General features: G+C 39.5%; 1 protein-coding gene and 1 pseudogene across 1 annotated transcript in view; one reads left to right on the forward strand and one right to left on the reverse strand.

Annotated features, from left to right (window-relative positions):
• Positions 1-26215, forward strand: part of MTHFD2L (methylenetetrahydrofolate dehydrogenase (NADP+ dependent) 2 like) — a 145606-nt gene that overhangs the window by 100179 nt on the left and 19212 nt on the right. Inside the window, exon 7 of the mRNA XM_060654872.3 lies at positions 16147-16272. Coding sequence (XP_060510855.1) covers positions 16147-16272 — 126 coding nt within the window. The remainder of the gene's footprint in view (positions 1-16146; positions 16273-26215) is intronic.
• LOC132692830 (small ribosomal subunit protein eS1 pseudogene) lies at positions 13611-15821 on the reverse strand (annotated as a pseudogene).

Raw genomic sequence — 26215 nt, forward strand, 5'->3', positions numbered from 1 at the left:
AGCTGAAGTCGGATGCTCAAACGACTGAGCCACCCAGGCACCCCTAAAAGAATTTTGAAGTTTATTTATTTATTTTGAGAGAGAGCACATGAGTGGGGGAGGGACAGAGAGAGAGGGAGAGAAAAAAATCCCAAGCAGGCTGCATGCTGTCAGTGCAGAGCCCTATGCAGGCTCAAACCTACCAACCGTGAGATCATGACCTGAGCCATTGGGAAAAAAATTCAGTGCCCATTATAATTGATAGAATATGCATCCATTTCTAACCTGTGTCTTTCAAGCATTTTAATTACAACCAATTTATTTGTTTTAGTTCACACTATTGCTGCAGAACAATCATGCCAAAACTCAGTGGCTTAAGACAACAGTCATTATTTTCACTCACAAGTCTGTGGTTTGCTGGGAGCCTGATCTGCTGGACGAGGCTCATCTGATCTCAGATTGATTCATTCGTGTATTTCTAGGTTGACTGGCTTACTTATGTGTCGTCAAGTCTGCTGAAGGCTCCACTCTACTCTGGGCTGGAGTGATGTGTTGTAGCTGTTCCATGCGTGTCTCCTCCTTAACCTAGGACCAGCATACAGGCCCAGATGTGACCTCACAGTGATTGCAAGGTTGCCAAAGCACAAGTGGCAATACGAAGACCTTTGAGGCTAGGTTTTGAACTGGCACATTGTCAATTCTATCTCATTCTATTGGTCAGATTGATTCCCTTGGCCAGGCTTAGGTCCAGAGCATGAAAAATAGACTTCACCTCTTAAATGAAGTAACTGCAAAGTCACATGGTAAGGAGTTTGAATACAGGGGGAATGGGGATAAAGAATCAGGGCCTTTAATGCAATATATAATACATTTCATGACTTAATATATACTTACATACATATATATAAAATAAGACAAATTTTTATGATGGATTACTTACCCTTACTGTGTGTTTTGCTCTTCGATTGATGCAGTGCCACATCATGCTATGCTATTCCTTTTTTAAAAAAAAAAAAAAAAAAAGGCTGATTGCCCCTGGATTGTTTCATGACTCATTAATGGGTCACCACTCACAGTTTGAAAAATACTCTTACCAGTGAGATAGGCTGTGTTGTGTGAATGGATCTTTCCGTCCTTGGATTCCCCAGGAAAGATTTACGTGAGGATTTGCACTCAAATAAAGACAGCCAGGAGGAAAGTAGCAAGCACAAAGAGTTTATTAGGGACTGTACACTCTCAAGGAGGAGAGTCCCGTGTGCCTGTGTGGTTCAGTGGGTTAAGCGTCTGACTGTTGGTTTTGGCTCAGGTCATGATCTCACGGTTTGTGGGTTCAAGTCCAGCTCTGGGCTGGCAGCATGGAGCCTGCTTGGGATTCTTTCTCTCTGTCCCTCTCTCCGCCCCACCACTGCTCACACCCACTTGGGGTGGCAACTTCTCTGAGGCTATAGGGGTCCTTTCCTTTTAAGTGAACAGGGTCTCAGGTCAGGGATGGGGCATCTGTAATGGAGGCTGCTTCTAATCACTTGGGGGACCCCTCCTGCAGGTTGGAGGCCAGAGTTTCTGACCCTAAAAGGTTTGTACAGCAACTGTCATGACAGCCTTGGGTGGGGGCTGAAATCACAATGCAAATGCATTATAATGAGTCTAAGGGTTACCTTGGCAGAGGTGGAAGAAGAGAGCGCGTATTTTTTTTTGCACCTGTGGCTCTTGATCTCTTAGCCCTGGGGTCTTGGAAGCCACAAGGTCAAGGTGTGGTGTACCCAAGCATTTAAGGTATGATGGTGTGCCCCCCAGGCTTCTAAAATGTAACCTATTGATCACTGTCCTGGCCCCCAGCTCATGTCTAACTAACTGCCTGCTCTGTCAATATCACATTAAACATAACATGTGCATATACAGTAGCTTTCTCTTCTTCCAATTTTTTTTTTTTTTTTTTTTGTCCAGGATAATCTGTGAATAACTTTGGCATATCCTGAGCATGTATTGGGTATTTTCTAATATGCCAGGCAATGTGCTAAGTACTTTATATACATCATTTCATTTACTTCTCTAGCCACTTTTATGAAGTTGTTATCATTCTACATATGTAGATAGAGAAACTGAGACTGAAATAAGCACTTCTCCAAGGTTCCCTAGGTTTTATCTGTACAGCCTGGGATTTGAACCTGAGTCTTAGATATTGGCCAAGCAACAGAGGAAACTCGACAAGCACTTAAAATTTGCCATGGCTAGTATTTTTGTCATGGGTAATCCTAAATATATAGGTTAGTAAAATAGTAATTTGACATATTGTACCATCTGCCACGTTGAATACTCTCTTTATCAACATTTGTCTAGCAGCAAGATTTCTAGAGCAGTACCTTGTGTGGTAGATGAGGAAGAAATGCAGTTTACCTAATTGGGACATGTGGCCGGTGAACTTCATCTCATCTGGTCCTTGGCCAACTGTCTACACATAGGCTGGTCCTTTTGTTTCCAGTGGCTTTATAACTTTGCTCTAGGAAACTCTTAAAAAGTATCTAAGGTATCTTCCTAGGCTCCTCTTGCATCCATTTAAGAATTTGGGGCCATGACACCTTCTCACCCGCTACCCAGACTATGAGGAAAAGATTCGTTTGTTCTTGGACATCCCAAACCAATACTGGGTTTTTTGCCAACCGTCCAAGACACGGCCCAAGGCACATTCCTTTCCCTTGGAACCTCTTAAATCTAAGCTCTCATCACCTCTTCCAACTATCCTGACTTTATATTTGGCCCTTTCGTTTTCTAGCTTGAGTCCCTCTGTCCTCCCTAAGTGTTAGTCTTTTGAAATCCAGGAGCCAGAGAGGAAGTTCTTCTCTGTTCCCTTTCTTGTCTGCATCACTTCTCTGAATCAATAAGCACAGATTGTCTCAGCTGCTGCTGGAATGCTCAAAGGAGGTGTGTAGCAGAAGCCCTGATAGGTAGTTGGCTTTTCTTTTTGTAATACAAGTGCCGAATAAGTTAGGCCCAAGAGCTTTGATTCAAAGAGGCATCCATTTCAAAGATGGCTATCTCAAGTAAACACCTCGCCAGCTACTAGATAAAGAGTCAGGCTGCCTCTCCCTGCCAGACTTCTTTGTTTTAGAGATCTTGGTTGACCTTGATAACTGAGCATTTGGGCTGTTTACATTTTCTCTTCCAGAACTTTGAATTCCCACTCTTGTGTTTTAACTTCACAATAACTTATAACAATAACGCAAATTAACTTCCGATAAAGAGTGAGCCCAGGAAACCCTAGGCCCCTACCATTGATCACAATAAAAGCAGAATGCCAGGCCTGTGCATTCTCTCCCTGCCTGTGATCTCAGCGTGTGCCCCCTGGTGTGCTATGCAATTTCCAGCTCTTACAAATAATACACTTTTCTTTTTCTCGAAGTTGCATGATGGTTATTGCTGAGGGTGTCTTACAGTCATAATAAAATCCACAAGGGCTCATCCAGCCACATTATTGGCTACTGACAGGCGGAGACGAGTACATAACAAGACAGGAGAAGGGAAGATTAGCGCTACAGACAAAGGGAATTAGAGGGATTGTGAAAAAATGGTTTGTGTTTCCTGAATGTCGGGTCATTTGTATGCCTTATCTAGACCATGTGGCCTTCAGGAGCTACGTCCTTAAAGCAAAGGAATTGTACTCACTGGTTTTCACATTTGACTCTGGGAAACCTAAGGGGCTGTTGGCTGGCGGTAGAGCCCCTCCCTCCATCTGCTCTTTTCAACTGGTACATCTCTCCTTGCTTTGATCATTTTACATACTGAGCTTCGTAAACATTTTTCCTTTAAAGAAAGGATTACAAATGTTTGAAACCTATTTCATTTGACTTTAATACTCTGTCTACAGCATGGTGGTTAGTAATGTAGACCCTCACCTATTACCCCCACTGCCCTCCAGTCCCTGCTCATGCCCCGGATGCACCAATGTCTATTTGAAGGGAACAAGGTTCGGTTGGTGAAAGGAAGAGAAGCATGCATCCAGCCCTCACAGGTTCACTGGATTTTGCAGAGAAAAGATCCAAGGCAGAAGCTAATGGAACTACTCAAGAGTGATCCTGTGAATTTCTGGGAACAAAGGGATTCCATCCTCCTAAATGATCAAGTATGGCACAGAGCAGGGCCCTCCCTGGTGGCCCTCAGTGCTATAAGGAATCTGGCACTGTTCTGGCATCCCAAGAAGCTTTGCAAGCATCCAGAAATTGTTCTTGTTATGGACAGTATTCTAATGATAGGCATCATAGCCAAACAAACATCCAACAGGAAACAAAGAAACCAGAGAAAAAGAAGATATACTCTGTGGTCATTGCCACTGAGTCACTAGTTTATAAATACTTCTTGAGGATTCCTAGAAATAACAGGGGGACTTCTGGGGGGAAGATACTGAAGTCCTCTTACTAGTATTATAGGTTCTATTTAGTAAGGATGCATTTAGCCATCATAGGACTGTCTCCAAAGCAAATAATGCTGAAGAAAGTTTTTCTAATCTACAAAGAAACATATACATCCATACAAATTCCACTGCAATTACTCTTGTTATTCATGTAGTAGGACAGCTTCCAGATGAAGGAGTAATCCACCTGAATAAGCATTTCCAAGGTGTTACTTTTATATCTGAAAAAGAGTTCTGGTTTTGTTCCCAGCCTCACCTCTGACTCATCATTGTGAAACTAAGAAATCATTTGGCCTCTCAGCACCTCAAAATCTCTCTTCTGTGAATGAGGATAATGGGTAAACCTTCTCTTGCTTCACTGAATTGTTGTGAAGTTTAATTAGATAATGTTTGCACAGCCCTTTGAACTCTACTAATTAAATGGATGTGTAAATATGGTGCTTCCTTTTATCAGGGTGCCTTGACTGAGCCATTTTATAAAGACTTGAAGATGACCATGATAGGATTCCTAAGGAAAGGATTTTTTTTTTTTAACTCATGCGAACTCGATTCTGAGATTGTCAAATAGGCATCCAAAAATACCCAGCTGGGGTTCTAATTAATAAGGATATAGCCTCAGACTTGCGCAAAGGGTAATGTTTACGCTTATATATCAGGGTGAACTTAGCTCCTAGAGTATACTGGTATGCTCTGTGTGTGCTTTAGGTATTGGCATTGTTTGTAAGATGTTATGTTTAGTCATTATAGTTTGGTAAGATAACACTGGTGATTTATTTCATGTCTGTCATATAAGGAATACACAATAACAGATTTGCGGTCACCTAATAAGAAAGCCCTAACTTTTGAAATATCATGATCCTGTGTAGATAACCCATGGGTTAGTCTACTTATCAATCAAGGAGATTTTCTATCCACAACTGAGAAATCTTAGATAAATCAGAAATCCTCTCACTAAATTTTCTGATGGGAATACTTCCCCCTAAAATAATTATCCCAGTTATTTCTGAAAATTTGTATTAATAATAGGTCTTGTTTTCTGTCAGAAATCTATTCATAGATGGATTGATTGGCTTGGGATTAATTGGCAGGCTTCCAAACCTTCCTTGGGCTTTGGTGTGTAATTATATTTGAAAGCTAGAACTTTTTAATGATGACATTTTAAGTATATAACAATTAAATTTCATTTTTTACTGAATACCCCAGAATAGAGAATTGAAATGTTTCCTCAGGAACTCAGACCGGCCCATATGAGTTTTGAAAACTACTAAGTATCAAGGTGGGAGGTCACGACAGCAAATGCTTCTGTAAATTCCAATAGCTGCTTTTTGTACTTACAATGTTTCTTCTGTCGTATGGACTTCAGGAATACATGCACTGATGGACCAGCGTAATGTAAAAGTACTTTGAACTGTTAGAAACTTCAAATTCAGCTTCTGACTCATATCTTCTGACATATATGTACTGCCCTGAATCTTCATCTGAATAAAAGAGCAGAATTCCAGGGAATTTTTGAATTCTTTAGGCCCTGGTTGAGAACTTAATGAAAAGTGAGGTGCCTTAGTAAACCCTGGGCATAATGGCCCAGATAGGTATAGTGTTGATAATTTCAGAAGAAGACGAATAAGTATTGATTATTGTGATCTAAAGGGACTCTCAAGAAAACACAATACAGATCTAAAACTCAAATATATTGCTTGAGGAGGCACAAAGACAAAATAGAATTTGAGTTTGCTACTACAGGGACCAGGGAATGAATATTCTACTTATGACTCTAAAATCCTGAATGAATCTATATCCTCACCCATTGGGATTTTTAACTAGGAGGATGAATATTTTAAAAATCAGTCCATTCTCTATTAGTTAATTGTTTATTCACTTACTTTATTACTTTAGCTTGTGCTTTAAGAGAGTATTATGTGGAGTGCCTGGGTGGCTCAGTTGGTTAAGGGTTTGACTTCAGCTCAAGTCATGATCTCCTGGCTTGTGGGTTTGATTGAGCCCAGTGTTGGGCTCTGTGCTGACAACTAAGAGCCTGGAGCTTGCTTCAGATTCTGTCTCCCACTTTCTCTCTGCCCCTCCCCCGCTCATTCTCTCTCTCTCTCTCTCTCTCTCTCTCTCTCTCTCTCTCTCTCTCTCTTTCTCTTTCTGTCTCTCTCTCAAAAATGAGTAAATGTTAAAAAAAATTTTTAAAGAGCATTATGTAAATTTAGATAGAGATTTAAAGAGGTCAGTGTGAACCTTGGTGGGCTCAGCCTCATTAATCGTGCCAATGTCATAGAAGTGTCATCCACAAAAACTGTGGCACCTCCTTGAGATCTTCAGTTTGGGTTTGAGTTAGACACACAGGTACCAGTAAATCTAAGTCAATATTCAAGTGAACTGTGGCCGCATTATGAATAGGGTGTTTTCAGGGGTTTTAAGAAAGAGACTATCAAAATGTCATTAATCTGCCGGAAAGTCCATATTCAGACTGCATCCCTCCTTATCAAGTTAGCAGGTGTGCTGTCACAGAGGAAAGATTGTACCCCTGCTCTGGGCCAGGACGTGCCGAATGTCTGAGGATTATTAGACGCTCACCACCTGAGTAATTCATTTACTCCAAGGGAGACGTTGAATAAAAATGGCAGAGTTCAGGCTAGTAAAGTAGTGCTCAGATCAAGCAAAAGATTGTCCCTTAACAATCGTGAGAACTTTCTCCTTGCGAATTTGAGGGAAAATGGGAGATTGGGAATTTGATTCCTCCTCCTCCTCTTCCTCAAATAACCAAGTACATTGTTTCCTTTCTTTAAGATTTCTTTTTCTCTTCTCTTCTTTTTTCTTTTTTTGTCAATGTTTTGGTTTTTTTTTTTTCTGTTTATCGTCTCTACAGATGTCTTTACCAAGTGACTCCCTCTTTGTGTTTAATGATTGGAAGTGTCTGATTGTTTTCCTTGTAAGGCTATAAATTTATTCCAAGTCTTATTCTGGTTTTGTTCTTCAGCCCTTCCAAAATGTTCAGAAAGGTGCTGGAAGTCTGGCATTAAAGTGTTTCCCACTGTGGTTTTTCCTGTGTTTAAATCTCCTATTTCAAGCTTAAGGTTATTCACAAAAAGTTAACAGAGAGCTCCCTACATCTGCATCAGGAGTTACTTCTGAATTCTGTCTAAAGACAAAGAGCTTGTCTCTGAATTCCCCAATGGACAGATCCTTTCTTTACTTATAAGACTGGGTAAGAATCCAGTCTATGTTCACAGGAATAATTTTAGGGATAGTTTCCAGAAGACCTTGTCAAATATATACAATTTATCTAATTTCCTTTGATTTCTTATGCGATTTAGAGTTTTGAATTCTACCTTTCTATCCACTTCTTTTTGTTTTAAATTTTTTTAACGTTTATTTATTTTTGAGACAGAGAGAGACAGAGCATGAACGGGGGAGGGTCAGAGAGAGAGGGAGATACAGAATCTGAAACAGGCTCCAGGCTCTGAGCTGTCAGCACAGAGCCCGACGCGGGGCTCGAACTCACGGACCGCGAGATCATGACCTGAGCTGAAGTCGGATGCTTAACCGACTGAGCCACCCAGGCGCCCCTCCACTTCTTTTGTATATGAATATATGTACTGTTTGATATATATTTGGGAATACTGAATTACTTGTTCCTAAAACTATTATTAAATCCTCTGCAAATGTTAGCTGACTAGGTTTTGGAAAATCTTTAACATTGACTTTCAGCTCAGAATAAGACTAGATCTTAAAACAAAGCAGTTTTCCCTGTTCTGAGGGGGATTTAACTTTGCAAGGCAACTGCATTTTGGGGGTTTCTGGCCAGCCAGGAGTGAAAGGAATAAGTCAGAAGAAAATGGGGGAAATAGCTGAGGAAAGAGGAATAATAGGATGAAGGCTATTAGGTTTGTGCTGAGATTTGAAGGAATCTAGAAGAGAGACCATTTTTAGGTTTTTCCATTTTGTTTGTCATGGTGAAGACATCTTTTAAGGGAACAGTTTTGGAATCTGAATACCTTTGGATACTTCCTCAAAACATTAAAAAATGCAAACCACTGGATGTGTGGAATTGTATTCCCTGTATGTTCTAAGACACCTCTCCAATGAACACTTTTATTCACCTCAAAAGTTCTTCAGAATGGCTATTATGATTCTAAATTATCCTTGGTGAAATGATGCCATCTAGAAAGGTAAGTATAAGAATTTGGGATATGGTTGGGGTGCCTGGGTGGCTCTGTCGGTTAAGTGTCTGACTTCAGCTCAGGTCATGATCTCATGGTTTGTGAGTTCGAGCCCCCTGTCGGGCTCTGTGCTGACAGCTCAGAGCCTGGAGCCTGCTTCAGGTTCTGTGTCTCCCCTTCTCTCTGCCCCTCCCATGCTAATGCTCTGTCTCTCTCTATTTCTCAATAATAAATAAACGTTAAAAAATTTCTGTTTTAAAGAATTTGGGATATGGTGTAAACACGTGTAAGAAGCAGGAGTGTACATCAAATGGGGAAGATGGTGTGGGTTTAGACTGAGGCAAATCCAGGAGAGTCTGGGACTGGCCAGTTGAAAGTACGACTTATATGCCTCATGCCTCAGCCCCCCAAGTCTAATGGCTGGCCCATCTCCTGTTGCAAACCTGACCAATAGGCCATTCTCCCCAGAGAGAAAGGTTTCAGGAGATTTCACAGATGAAACAAGACTGAGGAAAGTTCCCATAAAATTGTGCTTAGTGACCTGAGGCAACGTTTTTCCATAGGATTTTCCAAAGTTCAAAAGACATATTTTGAATTTTTCAGTCCTCAGGGTCAGTTTGAAGAATGGATTTGTCCAGGTTACTCACACGTCTCCTGTGAACCTCTCCCATATAGACATACAACAAAAAATTACAGAGATATAGACAAATTGTGTTGCAAGTAATAAGACCAATTTCCACTAAGGATAAAAGATTTTTAACTGATTGGGTAATCAAAGGATTCCTAAAAAGGGTTCCTTATTCATTAAAAAAATGAAATAAATTCAGCATTTGGGGAGCTTTAATAAAATAAACCAAATTTCAGACTCATTACTAGACTTACCTTATCATTCTAGTTAGAGAGACTAACAGTTTCCTATCGTAGCAAGAGACTCAAGGGGCCACAGAGGCACCTGTGGTTTCTGAGTTGAGGTCTTGAATGTTAAGAGTGGTAACAGAGGAAATCTTCATGGATCTGCAATGTTGTTGAATACTGGCTCTCCCTGAACACCCAAACAGCCCATTGATAAGACAAATCTGAGCTTATGATTACAGAAGCATGGGAAAACACTGTCTTGGCAGTCTTTTAGGAGCCGTGTGCACCAGAGCTCTCTACCATCAGCCAACCTGTGAAGGTTGATTCTGAACATCTCTTTCTAACTCTGTGTTCAGTGATGTCACTTGCTATCTTGAAGTCAGTCGTGGTAGGGATATTTATGCCATAGAGGAGTATTTATGCCACAGAAATCATCAAATTCCTCAAATCAGCGATTCCCGCCCCCACCCCCACCCCAAGAGCCTATTTATCTGAGTAGTGTCTTGTGGCATAGAAGCAAAGCTGAGATGCTTAGAGGTTGAAAATTTGTTTTAAAGCAAGTTTTTTAATGCAGAGACTTGCTCAGGATTGGGTAAGGAGCATAACAGGGATTGGTGGGTACAACAGGGACAGAGTTTTGAAGCAAGGGGTTTCAAGAGTCTTGGAGAACAAACAGCCATTTGAGACTACCCACGGAAAAGTCAAACAACTTGATGATAATTTAAATGAGTTTTTTAGTAACTTCCAGAGACAGTGAAATTATCTGTAGCTTCTACCTTTCTGAGCAAGGGTTTTCTAGAATAATAAAGTCATGTTGATGAAAACAGTGGAATAGTAAAGTCATATTAATGTATACAGTAAGCTATGTGGGTGTGGGTGGTTTCGGTTCTCACATATAATGCTTGAGCCTTCAAATTATATAAGATTTAAGGATAGGTTTCCATGGAATTATCTTGGCAAAATGTAAGAAATAAGTAAATACATAAATCTCATAGGAAATAGTTACTTGAATCACTGTTCATTTGCAAATTTAACAAAATGTAAAAAAAAAAAAAAAAAAAGAACCATCTGACTCCACATACTAATAGCATTAAAAACCTATTGATATTTAAATATTTACTAAATATTTAAATGGATTTTAATTCTATTTCACTGTTATCAAACAGTAAGAATGTAAATATATTGCATTTGTATACTTGGAGAACTAAATATATCATGTCTAAGAAATTTCTTTTCAGTGCCTTTAAAAATGTAATTAATGAACAACTTTATACTTCCAATCATTTTCCTCTACAAGACAACAATGTAGATGGATGACTTAGAGTATTTAAGATATCTAAAACAGATTTTGAATGTCCATTTGTTATAATTCCAGCATTAAGTAAAATCTGTATTATTTCTATGACAGGGTCAGAAGAGTGCAAGGATCAGGGGTGCTTGGGTGGCTCAGTCGGTTAAGTGGCCAACTTTGACTCAGGTCATGATTTTGCAGTTCATGAGTTCATTCGAGCCTGGCATGGGGCTCTGGGCTGAAGCACAGAGTCTGGAGCATGCTTCGAGTTCTTTGTCTCCCTCCCTGCCCCTCCACCGCACACCCTCTCCCTCTCTCTCTCTCTCTCTCTCTCTCTCTCAAAAATAAATAAACATTACAAAATTTTTTTTAGAAGTCTGCAAGGATCAGAAATGAATTAGTTGAGAGAAGAAAGAAAAGAACATTTAATTTGATGACACAAAAAGACAATGTTTAAATCATAGAAATGGAAGACATTAATTAATTAATTAATTAATTCTTCCTTTACCCTATAGTAAATATTTCTAGTGAGGAATAAAGGCAGTATACAGTTTCTTTTTGTGTAGTGTTTTCTTATTCTTAAAATATTCTCTATAATGAGCTGAAAGCTATTTCCTTTGTTCCCTCATTCTTTTATTTTTCTTTCTGCAAACATGTAGAGTAAATCTACTCTTTAACATATTGACAACACGACCACGATTATTGGGTTCTGCTTTCGTTTTCAGTTGTTTTTGTTTGTTTTGTTTTTCCTGAGATAGGCAACCTGAGTTTATTCAACCATTCCATTTCAGAGGTATTCAGTGTGTGGACCAGTATTCGTCCATGACTCTTTCTTACCTCTGGGAACCTTAGGTTCACAACAAGATAAGGCGCTGCACCAGAACATAAATCAACATACTTCACTGAAAAAACATTGCTATGAATAAATAAAGCTACCTGAATCAAACAATGTGTTTAGTGATATAGTTGTTTTACATTGTGCAGAAGCTTTTTTACCCTGTTGCAGACTGGTAGTAAGCAATTAAACCAACTAGTTCGATAGCACTTGCTCCATATGGCATGAGTTCTAGATACATTCTAATTATCCTTCTCTAGACCAGCCCCTGGATGTAACCAATGACTCCAGAGAGTCTGCTAAAAATATAGAGGAAAACATTATATCCTTATATCTGGACACTGTTTGTCTTAGAGTAGCCTAATAGTTTTTAATGAGCTTTTAGTCAAGTAAAGCACCTGGTCAGAATTATACATTTATCCCCTTTTAAATTTTTCTTGCAACTTGTATAGTCCATCATTCCAAAGTGGGCTACCTATTAGCTATTCTATCCAATTTTGTTCATTTACAAATATAGGGCTATGCAGCTATTGCTGTGTTAAGAAAAACAAAAACAAAACTAACTCAATCACCTTAAAGAATCACTTTTTTTTTATTTCCCATGAATTTGGGTTCAGCTGGTCAGTGACAGTGACCGTGGCTTGTTTCTTCTGATCTTGACTGGGCTTGCTCAAGCATCTGCCTTCAGCTGGTGGTTAGCTAGAGTCTGACTCGTGTAGGATGGCCTCAGCTGAAATGACTCAGCTTCCCTCCACAGGATTTATATCCTCCAGTAGGCTAGCTTGAGCTTGTCCTCAAGGCTGTCACAGGGTTCCAGAGATATAGGTAGCACACAAGACCTCTTTAAGGATTAGCCCTGCTGCTGGCATAGATGAGAGCAGAGAAAGGCAGAAAATAGACCTGGAGGAAAACAAAGATAAAATAACCATAACAGTGCCAGTGTGTTCTTCCAAGTTCTTTATTAAAAATTTGGAAAATGGTACTGACAAATACTTTTCATGGAAGACCTCTGCAGACCTTCCTACAGATGCATTGACCAATAGTTTTGGAATACGTTATTTAACTATCCAGGATTGTACCAATTGGAGCTTTCATCCAACCCACAGTTTTCCATCGTGTAAATAAGGGTTCAGTGAAACACTTTGTCGAATTTGATGCTGCAACTAAGAAACGATCTGTAGTTTTCTGGACATAAGTGGTCACCACCACATTTAATTATGATAGCAAAATATTAGAGTTCAGGACTGCATAACTTATTATGATAATCCATGTGATAAATTATTTCATGTAGGTTTTAAATTTCAAATAATTGATAAAATGGAAAAATGTTCATAATTTAACTTTAATGGCAAAATGGTAGGATTTATAGTCACAATATAAGCAAAGTTATAGGTATCATATTTTATATGATATTATATTATATATATACATTATATATATATTATATATAAGTATTTTGAAATCCTAGAAAGAAATACAATAAAAATATACTTATTATCTTTGAACGGCATGATTATAGTGATTTTTATTTTTATCTTAAACTTTTAGATTTTTTCTAGATTTTCTACAGTGGACATATGTGATGTCATCATCAGAAAAAAATAAACACATATTTAAGGTTTTTCTATTTTTTAATTTTCCTAACAATTAAAATCAAGCTCGCATTTACGTCTATTTTGAAAATTGTGCATTTGTTATTGCCAGTCTGATATTCTCAGAGCAAATGTAATGAACTATTACAACCGAGAGAGAAATCTGGATCTTTCTCAAAAGCTGGATTTTAGTAACTATTTCATCAACATTTTCATCTTAAAAATATTTTCTGCAGCTATCTATAATCAACTTACGGCTTTTCTAAAAAAAGAAAAGATTTTATTAACCATCTATAAAACTTGCATCCGGATCACTACAGCTTAAAATAGATCACTACCCTGTCAGAGCTCTTTAGTAACTAAGAGCAATGGATAAACTCCAAACAACAACTCAGGGAAGTTCACATCAGAACATCGGATTCACCAAGCTTAGATTATTTAAAAAGAATGATCGATAATTAAACATCACACATAAGACTTTTTGTCACCATTAAATGTCTGAATTTTGAACAGATTCTTGGACTGTTTAAGACTCATATCCATCAGCTCGTTCAATATAGCACTGGTCTCGTCCTCACTAGCTTTGCCAGAACCACTACCTTCCCCATGAAGCTCCATGAGCTTTCCCAATTCAAACTTGAGCTTCTTCAGCACTTTGACTTTTCTGACAAAGATATCATGGAGTGGATAAATAGACTGATAAGGCTTTTCTGATGCTATGTCTTTTCTGATGCTATCTGCAATCAATTTATTGGCCATTTCTTTCAAGTCATTTGTCTGCACCTCTCGGGTCATGATCTCCGTCATCTTTTTCTGAATTGGGTGGACCTGTTGGTGCTGAGCATAAGAGGTCTTCCGAATCTGATTGTCTCAGTTTTTAGTAAAACCAACACAAAGTAGATGAAGCAAATAACCATCAGTAATCTTGACATCAACATGGGTTTCAATCATGGTGTGCCTTTTTTTTTTTTTTTTTTTTTTTTTACCATGGAATACATTTTGTCACGGGTAAGATCCATGCTATGGAAATTAGTCAGGCAGTTTGGGCCCTAAAATCCTCAGTAATTAGATTGAATTTTCTAAATCCAGTTTCATCATTCTGCAGACCAGCAAGGCTCACTTCAAAAACATGACCATTGAGGCCATCAGATCCTATTTTGGTTCTTTGAGTTCTTATAACTAGTGTTTTTCCAATATTTTTTATATTGAACACAGCTGGCGCTTTCACATCATACCCATCTTTCTTATAAAATGGATCAATCACTTTCTTCTTGGCTCCCTTTATGCTGCCTTTCTTAAGGTGCTTGTTCTTCAGATTGCCATGGCACTGCTCAGGGAGCCAAAAGGCTAGGTTTTCTTTTTCTATTGGATTCCAAGAAAAAAATGGGATTTTATTACTATCTTTAGAATAATACTCAATATCTATGCTAGAACTGATAAAAAGAAGTTCTATGGGCTAGGGTAGGAAAGCATGAGAAAAAAAACATATTTCAAACATTGATGCCTCACTGGTTATATTATTATGTGACTAAGGAATGTATCAGGTAGCTACATCTATTTTAGCACTGACTGTTTCTTTATAGCCATTAAAATCTTAATTGTACTAAAAATCATATGCCATCTGGAATGCATAAGTGGATAATTTAGGTAGAAGAAAGCCTCTGACAACACAACATTGAGTCCTTTTCATGCAAAGGATGTAGAATGTGAAAAGGGGTAAATCACCTGCTAGACACGGTGTCCACCAGAAGCATTGTGATAGACTAAAGATGGCCACAAAACCTTTGATTTTCCTCCCACTGAGAAATGGAGTTTCTGTCTGTCCTCTTAAATCTAACTAGATTCTGTCACTGCTTGACTGATAGAATATGACAGAAATGATATTGTGCCAGCTCCCAGGTTCTAGGCTTAAGTGACCGGCAACTTCTGCTTCCTGTCTCTTGGAGCACTCACTCTTGGAAGCCAGACGCTAGGCTGTGGGAAGCCCAAGCCACAGGAGAGTCCATGCCTGTATGCCCCAGTTGACAGCCCCAACTGAGCTCCGCCAACTATGAGCAACAACGATAGCCATGTGAGTGAGCCATCTTGGACAACCAGCCTAGTCACATTTTGAGGTGACTCCAGCCTCAGCCACTGTCTGAGTCCAACTATGTGAAAGACTCCAGTGAAGATCCATCCAGCTGAGCTCAGTCATCCCACAGAACCACGAAATGTAATAATAAAATATTTTAAGTCACTAAGCTTAGGAATGGTTTTTAATTATTAACAAAAATAACTGGAACATTAACCATTGTTAGCTGGTACTGTTGTACTTGAAATAAAGTTTGAAAATAATTATAGAAAATGCATGGTGATGTAAGATCTCTGTAGAGCGATCTTTCCCACTGCAATGGAGAAATAGTAGAGTTTAGTATATCTTATACCTTTCCAAGTCATATACAGACATAATGAATCAAAGAAGCAAAGACAAAATAAGAAGAAAGCTCAAAATAACACTTCATGTTTGGAGTTGATAAGATACCACTATGTGTGTGGCACTTTAAAGTTTACCACCACCCTGAGCATTTAAATTATTTTCACTTCATTTTTTTCTTTTTATCCAACCCACCCCCACCCCACCTCACCCTTCTTTGTCTCTACCTCCAATTTCCAAGTAGTTTTCTTTCCACCCAACCTCAACAGGAGCCTGTTTCATAGCCATGATGTCCCTATGCTATTTATAGTATGTGAAATATACAAGGATGCGACTCCAGTGGATATCCATCTGGAGAAATCTGATAGCAATCTCTGAGGTGAAAGGGTAAATCCAGGTAGGATTTTAAGCACAGAAGCCCCCATGTGCTGCCTTTATTCTTCTGCTTCATCGGAAATGATCAAGTGCCGTTGGTCTCTTCCTAGAAACGGTGTATGTTGTATATTTTTTTAAAGCCATGACAACAAAACATTAGCTGTATAAACCTTTGGTATGCTCAAGGACAAAGTTTAAATATTTTCCAGAGTGTTTTACAACTGTGTTTTGCTTTCAGGTATTCCTAAGTTGATCACATCTGATATGGTTAAAGAAGGTGCTGCTGTAATTGATGTGGGTATCAACTATGTCCATGACCCAGTGACAGGAAAGACAAAACTGGTTGGAGATGTGGACTTTGAAGGTAATAAACTATCTCTTTCGATAAGTGAAGAAAATGAAAGATTCTCCTTTGCATGTTTTTATGGTAGAAAGAGAAACTTTGTATTTGATGCAAGCATTATTAAGTTGATAATCATTACACCTCTTTCCTCTGGGCAAAAGTTTAGTCACTTCCATATTTCCTTCCTTCCTTCCTTCCTTCCTTCCTTCCTTCCTTCCTTCCTGCCTTCCTTCCTGCCTTCCTTCCTGCCTTTCTTCCTGCCTTCCTGCCTTCCTGCCTTCCTGCCTTCCTTCCTACCTTCCTTCCTTCCTTCCTTCCTACCTTCCTACCTTTCTCCCTCCTTCCCTCCCTTTTTCCCTCCCTCCTTCCCTCCCTCCTTCTTATCCTCCCTGCCTGTCTTTCTTCCCTTCTTCCTTCTTTCCTTCTCTCACTTCTTGGGAGGAAAATACAATTACACCATTAATATTTAGTTTTATATTAGGGGCACTTGGGTGGCTCATTCGGTTAAGCATCAGACTTCTGCTCAGGTCACCATCTCCCGGTTCAGTTCTCAAGTTTGAGCCCCGTGTTGGCTTCTGTGCTGATAGCTTGGAACCTGGAGCCCACTTCAGATGCTGTGCTCCCTCTCTCTCTGTCCCTCACCCACTCATGCTCTGTCTCTCTCTCAAAAATAAATAAACATTAAAAAAAAATTAAGTTCCTTATAGTATAGGTTTTGCAGGTTTTTAGTGAAAGAATGCCGCTGGCCTTCTGTACCAGGCATTATTTTTACTTTTTTTGGAGTGTCTCTATACTTTGCTATCCATGCTATATATTCAGCCATTCACTCTTTTTTGTTTTTTGAGGCACATTTTATTTATTTTTTATTTTTTTATTATATGAAATTTATTGTCAAATTAGTTTCCATACAACACCCAGTGCTCACCCCAAAAGATGCCCTCTTCAATGCCCATCACCTACCCTCCCCTCCCTCCCACCCCCCATCAGCCCTCAGTTTGTTCTCAGTTTTTAACAGTCTCTTATGCTTTGGCTCTCTCCCACTCTAACCTCTTTTTTTTTCTTTTTTTTCCTTCCCCTCCCCCATGGGTTTCTGTTAAGTTTCTCAGGATCCACATAAGAGTGAAAACATATGGCATCTGTCTTTCTCTGTATGGCTTATTTCACTTAGCATCACACTCTCCAGTTCCATCCACGTTGCTACAAAGGGCCATATTTCATTCTTTCTCATTGTCACGTAGTACTTCATTGTGTATATAAACCACAATTTCTTTATCCATTCATCAGTTGATGGACATTTAGGCTTTTTCCACAATTTCAGCCATTCACTCTTAAAGCCTTGGGGTGTGTTTGCTAATCCTAACTATATTTCAGATCTGGAGAGTTACCTGGATAATTCAAGTCAACATTCCTCACTTGTATTTTAAAGAGGATGAGGAAGAGGAACTAGGATAACATTTCTATGGCCATTGAAGGGGATAAGGCAGCAAATATGTAGTAACAAAAAACAGTTGTAACTCAATGCCTTATCTACTGAGCCCCTACACAGATAGTTTTAGATACCTGACCCCTAATCCAATTTTACTTACATATCTTTGTCAGATACTTGGATGCATTCAGATTTTCAGTATAATCTAGGAATCCTTAGTCGTCCAATAAGATATAAATTTAGTAAATGGAGGTATTTTCATATTAGAAATCTAATATATACATATATATTAGATTAATCATTTTGCCAAAAAAGCAGGGCCATGTCAAGAACTTTATCAGCCATAGGTGTGTCTTTATAGACAAACTAAAAGGAATAATAGATGACATGATTTTTTAAAAAAAATTTTAATGTTTATTTTTGAGAGAGACAGAGTGTGAGTGGGGGAGGCGCAGAGAGAGAGGGAGACACAGAATCCAAGCAGGTTCCAGGCTCTCAGCTGTCAGCACAAGCCCAACTCAGGGCTCCAACTCACGGACCGTGTGATCATGACCTGAGCCAAAGTCAGACGCTTAACCGACTGAGCCACCCAGGCACCCCTAGATGATGTGATTTTTAAAATAATTCCAATTGTACATTTCCTCTTGGAATCTGGTCATCAGGCAATGATTTACCGAAGTCCTAGCATGGTATTGAATGAAACCTAACATGCAGGCAGCCAAGTGTTCTAGGGTATTGGTCCCATGTTTGTGAGATTGCAGGTTGTATCACGTAGGCAATCTGAACCTGGTGCTAAAAAAAAAAAAAAAAAAAAAAAAAGAAAGGAAGGAAAACCTGGGGACACATGTGCAGCAATACATTCTGGGGACAGAATGGCGAATAAGAGCAAAGTACCGACAGCACACTGCTCTCGTAGGCGGTCGTTCGCAAGGTCCCTGCCAATGATGGAGCTTCCAGTCAGCAGGGGGATCTCTGCGGGTAACCACGGCTGTCTGTGTACAGGTGCGTGTTACATGTACGTGCTGAACTCCTCAGGAAGTGACCTCATTTCTTTATTTCACTTGTCATGTTCAATCAGTAATATCAGATATCAATAATTTATGTGAATTTCTCAACTTCAAGGGGTAAGGATACATTTTGTTTTAAAACCTGACCTCATTTTTTCTTTATTTTTGCACTGTCATTCTGCTTCTTGGTGACATTACAGTTACCACGTGTTTATTGCAAAATCACCGTACGCTTCTGGTGCACCCAGATGGCACAGACAGAACGTGATAGCCAGCTCGAGGCAAGAAAAGCAGAGATGTTTGCAGTTTGCAACTTTGACTCTGCTCGTAGAGCAAACTTACCCAGCAGTGCAACACATCTTTTGAGACCCTTCTCTCGTATAATTGTTCATTGGTCTCAAAACATTTCCACGTATTCTTATGTTTAGCTAAGAATGTTTTTTGCTTGTGGGGTATTATAAAAACACTAAAAATGAGCTTTTGGGGGTGTGCGCGTATGCTTAGTCACACACGAATATGCACTTCAGATCGCGTACCATTCCATTTGGCACAATCTATTAAACTGAACTGCAGTTATGCATATCTAGGTATGTAATGAAATAAAAAAGGGAAATGACAAAGAGAAACAAAGACGTAAGATAAACAGGCAAGTGCATTGGGCTGGGTGACAGAGAGGTGTTTTAGACCTAGCATCGTAACCCAGGAACTTTGCAGCCTCCCTGGCCGTCAGTGGTGTTATCGGTTAAATGGTAGCAGTGACAGGAGTGGCTCCTTGCAGCCCTTGTGTGTGCTGCATCTTGGACATCCAGCTGAGTGCTACCAAACGGTTATGTAGAAACACAGAAACTTTGGGTAGGTCAGGCTTTTCTGCTTCTGTCATAAGGCCACGCCCATCTTATTGATAATATTACCCTTGCTCACCCCCTGGATCACAGAACCAGGGCCCTAAGGAAGACCTGGACTTGGTAAAGAAGACCTTGCCAGTGAGGCCGTGACTCAGCCACCCGGAGGAACATGCAAGTGATAGGTTTTGACATGTTGCTCTTCAGGTTCTTCATCGGGACTTAACCTGAGGTGAGGGATGATCCCTCGGCTGCAAGGGAGGAACTCCAACTTGGGTTATGCCGTAAAACTTGTAGGCAGCCGTGGCTGCAGGTTGCCAGAGGGAAAGTGTGGCTGCTTTGTGAGTATCGGTGAACATTTCCCTCTCACTGTATAGCCAAGATAAACAAATGGGTGTAGGTAAAGTCAAATGTTAAAGTAAATTGTCCTTGCAGACATTTTCAGCTCTCGAATAAAGGAAACAGGGTGGCCGTTGGTGGGAATGATTTTTAAAGAAAAATTTCATTCATGGACCCCATTTGAGAAATATTAGAAATATATAAATATTTGCAAATTCAGTGATTTGTGAAACCAGGAGTCGTTTGTATCTATTTTCTTTCTAAGAAAATATGGATGCCTACGTGTAATCTTTATTATGAGATGTTTTGGCCTCAGTTTTGAATCAGGCACCTCTCCTCTGAGTGCTATTTTGTATCAGATACAGCATGAAGCTTGCATCACCCTTTACTATAGTTCTTGATGGAAGGAGACATAAATCATCCTAAATATTTCTTTTTGTTGCTAATATCAGGTTTTGGTTTTGGTGTAAATACAGTTGTCTCCAGACTACATCTTCCTTCATCTTCTAGGGTTTCCTGTTCTCACTTTTTTCTCTGCTCTGTTCTCTGCTTCCTTCTTTCTTCATTCTCCTTCTCCTGAGCCCAGAATAGAGTCAAATGGCCCTTCCTGAGCTGGTGGCCTAGAGGGAAATAATTGTCCCTCCCTCCACCATTCCTCCAACAACTCCCTTCCACCTTGGTCACAAAATTGCCAATATTCTTAGAGAAGAGGCAGGCAAATCTAGTAGAAAATTATGCGGAGAGTAAGGAAGGTAGGAAAGGATTTCTTACATGGGGAAACCCTCTTCTCAGGCCATTTGGAATTATTCTTTATTTAGTGATAATAGTAGTTGGCGTTTGAGCGGTGGTTACCATTCTCAGCCTTTTATACCCCTAAATTATTCATTTAATTCTTATGATAGCCCTATAAGATAGCTGTATAAAGTATTGTTATTATCCCCCATTTTACAGAGGCACACAAAGCCTGGGCATCTTTGCCCAGAGATGACACATAATGGGACACTGTGTGTTCATAGCCAGGCATTTGGAATTTCTACCCTGCTTTGTCTTCACTATTCTGTATTTAACTATGTTAATACTTTCATTTTTCTTTTTTTTAAGTTTATTTTGTGTGTGTGTGTGTTTGTGAGAGAGAGAGAGAGACAGAGAGAGAGAGAGAGACAGAGACAGGAAAGGAGAGAGAACCCCAAGCAAGCTCTGTGCTGTCAGAGATGCTCAATCCCACGAATCATGAGATCATGACCCAAGCTGAAACCAAGAGTCAGATGCTTAACTGACTGAGCCACCCAGGTGCCCCAATACTTCCTTTTAAGACATGAAGTTATTTCTTTTATGTTCCCCCTAGGATATATACAATAGCAAGTTTTAAAAGTGTCTAGACAAGAGTATCAGTGTATGTCAGCCCTCACTCTATGTGGTTCTGATATGCACAGATATCAGTTACCATAGTTTAGTTAAATAACACCAATCCTGCAACAGAGTGGTTTGAATTTCAGTTAGTTTGCTATATTACCTGTAACTGCATTAAGTGCACACTTTTCTGCCAGCTCTTCAATGTAGAAATCATTATGCAAATAACAAATATGCACAGTGATCTGCGGCCAATGACATCACTTCTTCTAAGTCTGTTGGTGATTGTTCATGGGACATCTTACTCAGTTCAGTGAAGTGTGTAGTTCTATTGACTCCTTTTTTCCCACTAATAAACCACATGACATTTTATAAAAGTAGATCACAAACAGAGGGAATTGCCAGCAAAGATATAAAAAGTGATAATGCTGAAAGATTCTGGATATGGAGCCAGAGGAACTTAGCAAAGGTGAAGTTCTCCATGTAAATGAGAAAAGTAGTTGCTGCTAAAAGGACAACAGTGTCCCAGAGGAAGTGACACTGGCATAAAACTTCACATAAAAAGAACTCTCAGAGCGGTGCCTGGATGGCTCAGTCGGTTAAGTGTCTGACCTTGGCTCCAGTCATGATCTCACAGTTTGTGGGTTCAAGCCCCACATCTGGCTCTGTGCTGACAGTTCAGAGCCTGGAGCCTGCTTCAGATTCTTTCTCTCTCTGCCCTTCTCCTGCTCGTGCTCTGTCTCTCTCTCAAAAATAATTAAACATTTAAAATAAATAAATTAAATAAATAAAAGAACTCTCAGATATATTTAATGGCATTAACATGCAAATACAAAATGTTAGAAGCTGATCCAAATTTGGAAAGGAATCTGAAATTCACCAAGGCATAGGAAAGATGCTCACCGTATACTGCATGGTATGTGACCAGAAGAACACAAAAACTGTTCAAACTACTCTTGATAGGTTTTTACAAATAAATAAAAGGCTTTAATACTCAATTTTTCTAGTGTTTTAAATAAATTATGGCATACTAAATAAATGTTTTACTATTTTCAATTCCCTATACATTTATAAACCATAGAGAGAGAATTTTTAATGTTTTCACCAACATTTTTAAAGGTTACTGAACAAATGTAATGTCCTCCAATGATTATTAAAACTGCTCTGCGCTGTTTCAGCTTGCACAGTCATTTGTATGTTTTGTTTTTTTTTTTTTCTGCTACTGTGAAAAGTGAGCACTGCCCATATTTATCTCTATGTCTAGGGAAATTAGTGGTCATAGAGTTCAAATTCAGATCCAATGCCATGATCGCCTCTACTATGTGACTGTTCAATTGTGTTTGATTATAGTGTCTCAGGATTACTACCCAGGTATGTTGTTGAGGGTTGCAGGTATGCTTGGCTTAGCACCTTTCCTAGGAAATCCACACTGGTGCTTTTCTTGATAATAGATCCAAGTTAGGACCTTTCTTCAACACCATTCCTCTCTGGGTCCCTTGAGGAGTTAATGGGGCCTTAAAGTTATTACTGAATTGAAATGCTATTTTGGTTTGAATTGATCCTCAATCATAGAATTCAAGATGGTACCTCATTGCTTCCAGCCTCTGACAGGTACCACCATTCCCCTTCCATTACCTGAATATGCCTCTCCCTTCTAATTTAAGGCAGTAAAAGAAGAGCAGTATTTTAAAAAGCATCTGTGATAAAAATTATTTTGTATGTCTAAGAATTGTTTGTAATAACTAACAATCATGCAACAAGTAATTTATCTGAAAAATTTAGATTTCCTATACAGATTAAAAAAATAATAACAACAGTGGAACCTATCTACCTTCTCCTGGTCATTTTCCATTAGTAGCTTTGAGAGAAACTTCATACATTTCTAACAAATAAGACTGTATCCTCATAAGATGGAAACGAGAGCTTAAGTGGTATGAGTTGTAAATTGCTTCTTCTGACTGGAAAGTAGTCTGTAGTCTTGGACAAGCTCATAATTATGCTGCTTTTATGACAGCAGTTCTCTGAATGGATTTGGTGAACTGAACAATCTAATTAATGACTTCCCGTGCTGTTAATTCAGGCTAACCTGGTTCACATTGGCGAGTTCTCAGGCCCTATTTGCACCTCCTAGCTACCACACAGATGTTTCTGTAATCTTTTGAAGCTTTTAATAGCTTTGCATCAGTTTTATGATGAATTCTTCAGGGATTGCAATGGAATGAAAGGGACTGGATTGTCTGCTCCTTGTTCTTTACCATCTCTCCTCCCTGTCTTCCATTCCTGACCACACCTCTCCACTCACTGGTCTGTACCAAAACAGGGAATAGAATGATGCTGGAAAGAACTGCTGAAAAAGGAAGGAGAGAGGCAGGAACAACATGTAGGCTCTTTTCTCAGACTCCGAATAGGTGGGGCTGATGTCCAAGAGTGATCCTCTCTGCTGCCCTGCAGGTACAGGACTACATAGAAATTACAGAGCTAAGTCTAAAGGTACATTACAGTGTTGATGAAACCAATTTAAATTATAAGAGTAAAGAAGCCACATTATATGGAAAAGAGGGCCTACTCTAACACAAGCAATTTTTTTTAAACTATAGTTGCTTCCAGATGTTTTGCGTCTGCATATTTTACATTGCTTGAGGAATATGTCTTATACCCTTAGATTTTTATCAGCCATTTTCCACACAGAAGTCCTGGTTCCTGGTTATGTTTAGTGAATATATCATAATTTGCCTCACTCTGTCTCTTTGTTAAATGATCAGTTGTTTCTATTTTTCCCCTCTCTCAGTATTATACCAGATGATAGATGAGGCTGCCGTAACAAAGGAATGACAAAATACCTGAACTCCAAGATAGCTTAGCTGTCTTCTACAAAAGTCTATGGAGTTAGACAGCCCTTCTTCATTCAGGGAGACTGTTTTCATCCATCTTGCTGTTTGTGTTCGTTTGATAAAACTGCCATAAGTAAGTTCCAAACACTGCATGGCTTAAACAGAAATTTATTTCTCACAAATCTGGAGGCTAGAAGTCAGAGATCAAAGTGTCCTCAGGGTTATTTCATCTGCGGCTTCTCTCTCCTTGACTTGTAGATGGCCAACTTCTCCCTGTCTTCACTTTGTCTTTCCTCTGTACATGTCTGTGTTCAAATTTTCTCTTCCTGTGAGGACACTAGTCGTCTTGGATTAAGGTCCACTCTAATGGTCTCCTCTTAATTACCTCTGTAAAGACCCCATCTCCAAATATGGTGACATTCTGAAGGACTGATGGTTAGGACTTCAACATATGAATTTGGGGGAGTCATAATTCAGCCCATAACACTGTTCCACCTGAACCCTCTTCTTATCCACACAGTTGAAATTGAATTGCCTGCTCATCCATGTTTTCTTCCATTGAAAGGTAAAAGAGAGACGAGGGCATGTGACTTTACCTTTAAGAAAATTGAACTAAAAGTTGTATGCATCACTCCTGTGAGCATCCTATTGACCTGAATATAGCCACATGGCTACTCTATGTGGGAGCAAAAAGGATGTGGAATCCATAGGCTCTAGATGGGAAGTCATACTTGGATGAATAATGATCCATTCTGTGCATAAGAACTTGAAGACTAATCTCTTGACAAAAGAGAGACAGAGACAGAGACAAAGACACAGAGAGATTTCCTCATCCAGCATCTACATACAATTCAGTCTACCCTGAATTCTTTTAGTTGTGAATACCTCATTGCTTTTTTAGTCAGTTTCAAAACATGATCCACGTATTAACTCTTTCCTGTGGGGTCAGTGGATGCCTAATGTCAGTGAAGTCGTGTCTTGGGTCAGATCTTACAATATTAACTCTGAACTCTGTATATAAAATATATACACTAAGTGTGGAGCCTACTTAAGACTCTCTCTCTCCCTCTCCTGCCCCTCCCCTGCTTGCCTGCGCCCTCGAAATATATATATATATATATATATATATATATATATATATATATATATATTTGTTGTTGTTTTGTTTTGTTTTGTTTTGTTGCAAAGTGTAGATAGTACAATCTCACCAAAATGTCTTCAGTTCTAATTAAACTCATTTTTATTATTCAATCATCGGTAAAGACAAGACACTTTTTGACAACTTCATGCAATATTGAAAATTGTATCAGGTCCCTTTGTGGTTTCCATTTTCATGTCTCTTTACTGACCTTACTTTTGATCTCCTGGTCATGACTGATGTTTTCAGTATAGCCCTTCAAATTCTTTGAGTCATACTTTTTTACTGAAATGTATGTCATACAATATGTTCACGACTTGGAAACATAGCTAGGGGAGAAGATCTAGATGCCTGCCTTGACTCAGCCACCATCTGCAGCTCATCCTGAATAGGAAAGACATGCAAGTTACCACCTGCTATGACCAGAAAAGAAAGAGAAACCCACAAAGTGAGACATGGCAGGAGAGCATGAGGTCTACTTAGGGTCTGCTGGGAAGGGAGCCAGCTAGGTGGTCCCTGAGCTTCCTTCTGCCCCTGCTCATCTTGCTGTGGCACAAACTGGCCCCAGGTGACCTGCTTCTTGAGCAAGGGTTCCCAAAGTGTCCCAGGGTAGGTCAGAGTGGGTGATACTGATTCCAGATAGATAGGGTAATAGCAGAGACAGGCCAGCCTTGACTAAATTGGGTCGTTTGAACGAGAGGTAGGGCTGAACGCCTCATGGTGGGAATCTGCAGTGGACCCAGGGTCCCCAGCCCTAAGAAATGGAGCTATTGCTGCTGCTGTGGGGCTCAGCTAGAGACCAAGGGCCTTGGCCAGGCATACCCCAGAGAGACTCCAGTAGTGAGGGCAGTGGTACTTTAAGTAAGCTCTAGTGAAACCTGCAGGAACTAGGGGAAAGCCTATTAGAAAGTCCCATCTGCTGTTCCTGGGCTCAGGGCCCACATAGGCTCTGCATGTCTCCTGGTTCGAGTACTAAAGTTTTTGTATGTATGCCCAGCCAGGTATTTTCGCTGATAACTAGTGATGTTGAG

This window comes from Panthera onca, chromosome B1 (assembly GCF_046562875.1).
Source record: "Panthera onca isolate mPanOnc1 chromosome B1, mPanOnc1 haplotype 2, whole genome shotgun sequence".
Lineage (NCBI taxonomy): Eukaryota > Metazoa > Chordata > Mammalia > Carnivora > Felidae > Panthera > Panthera onca.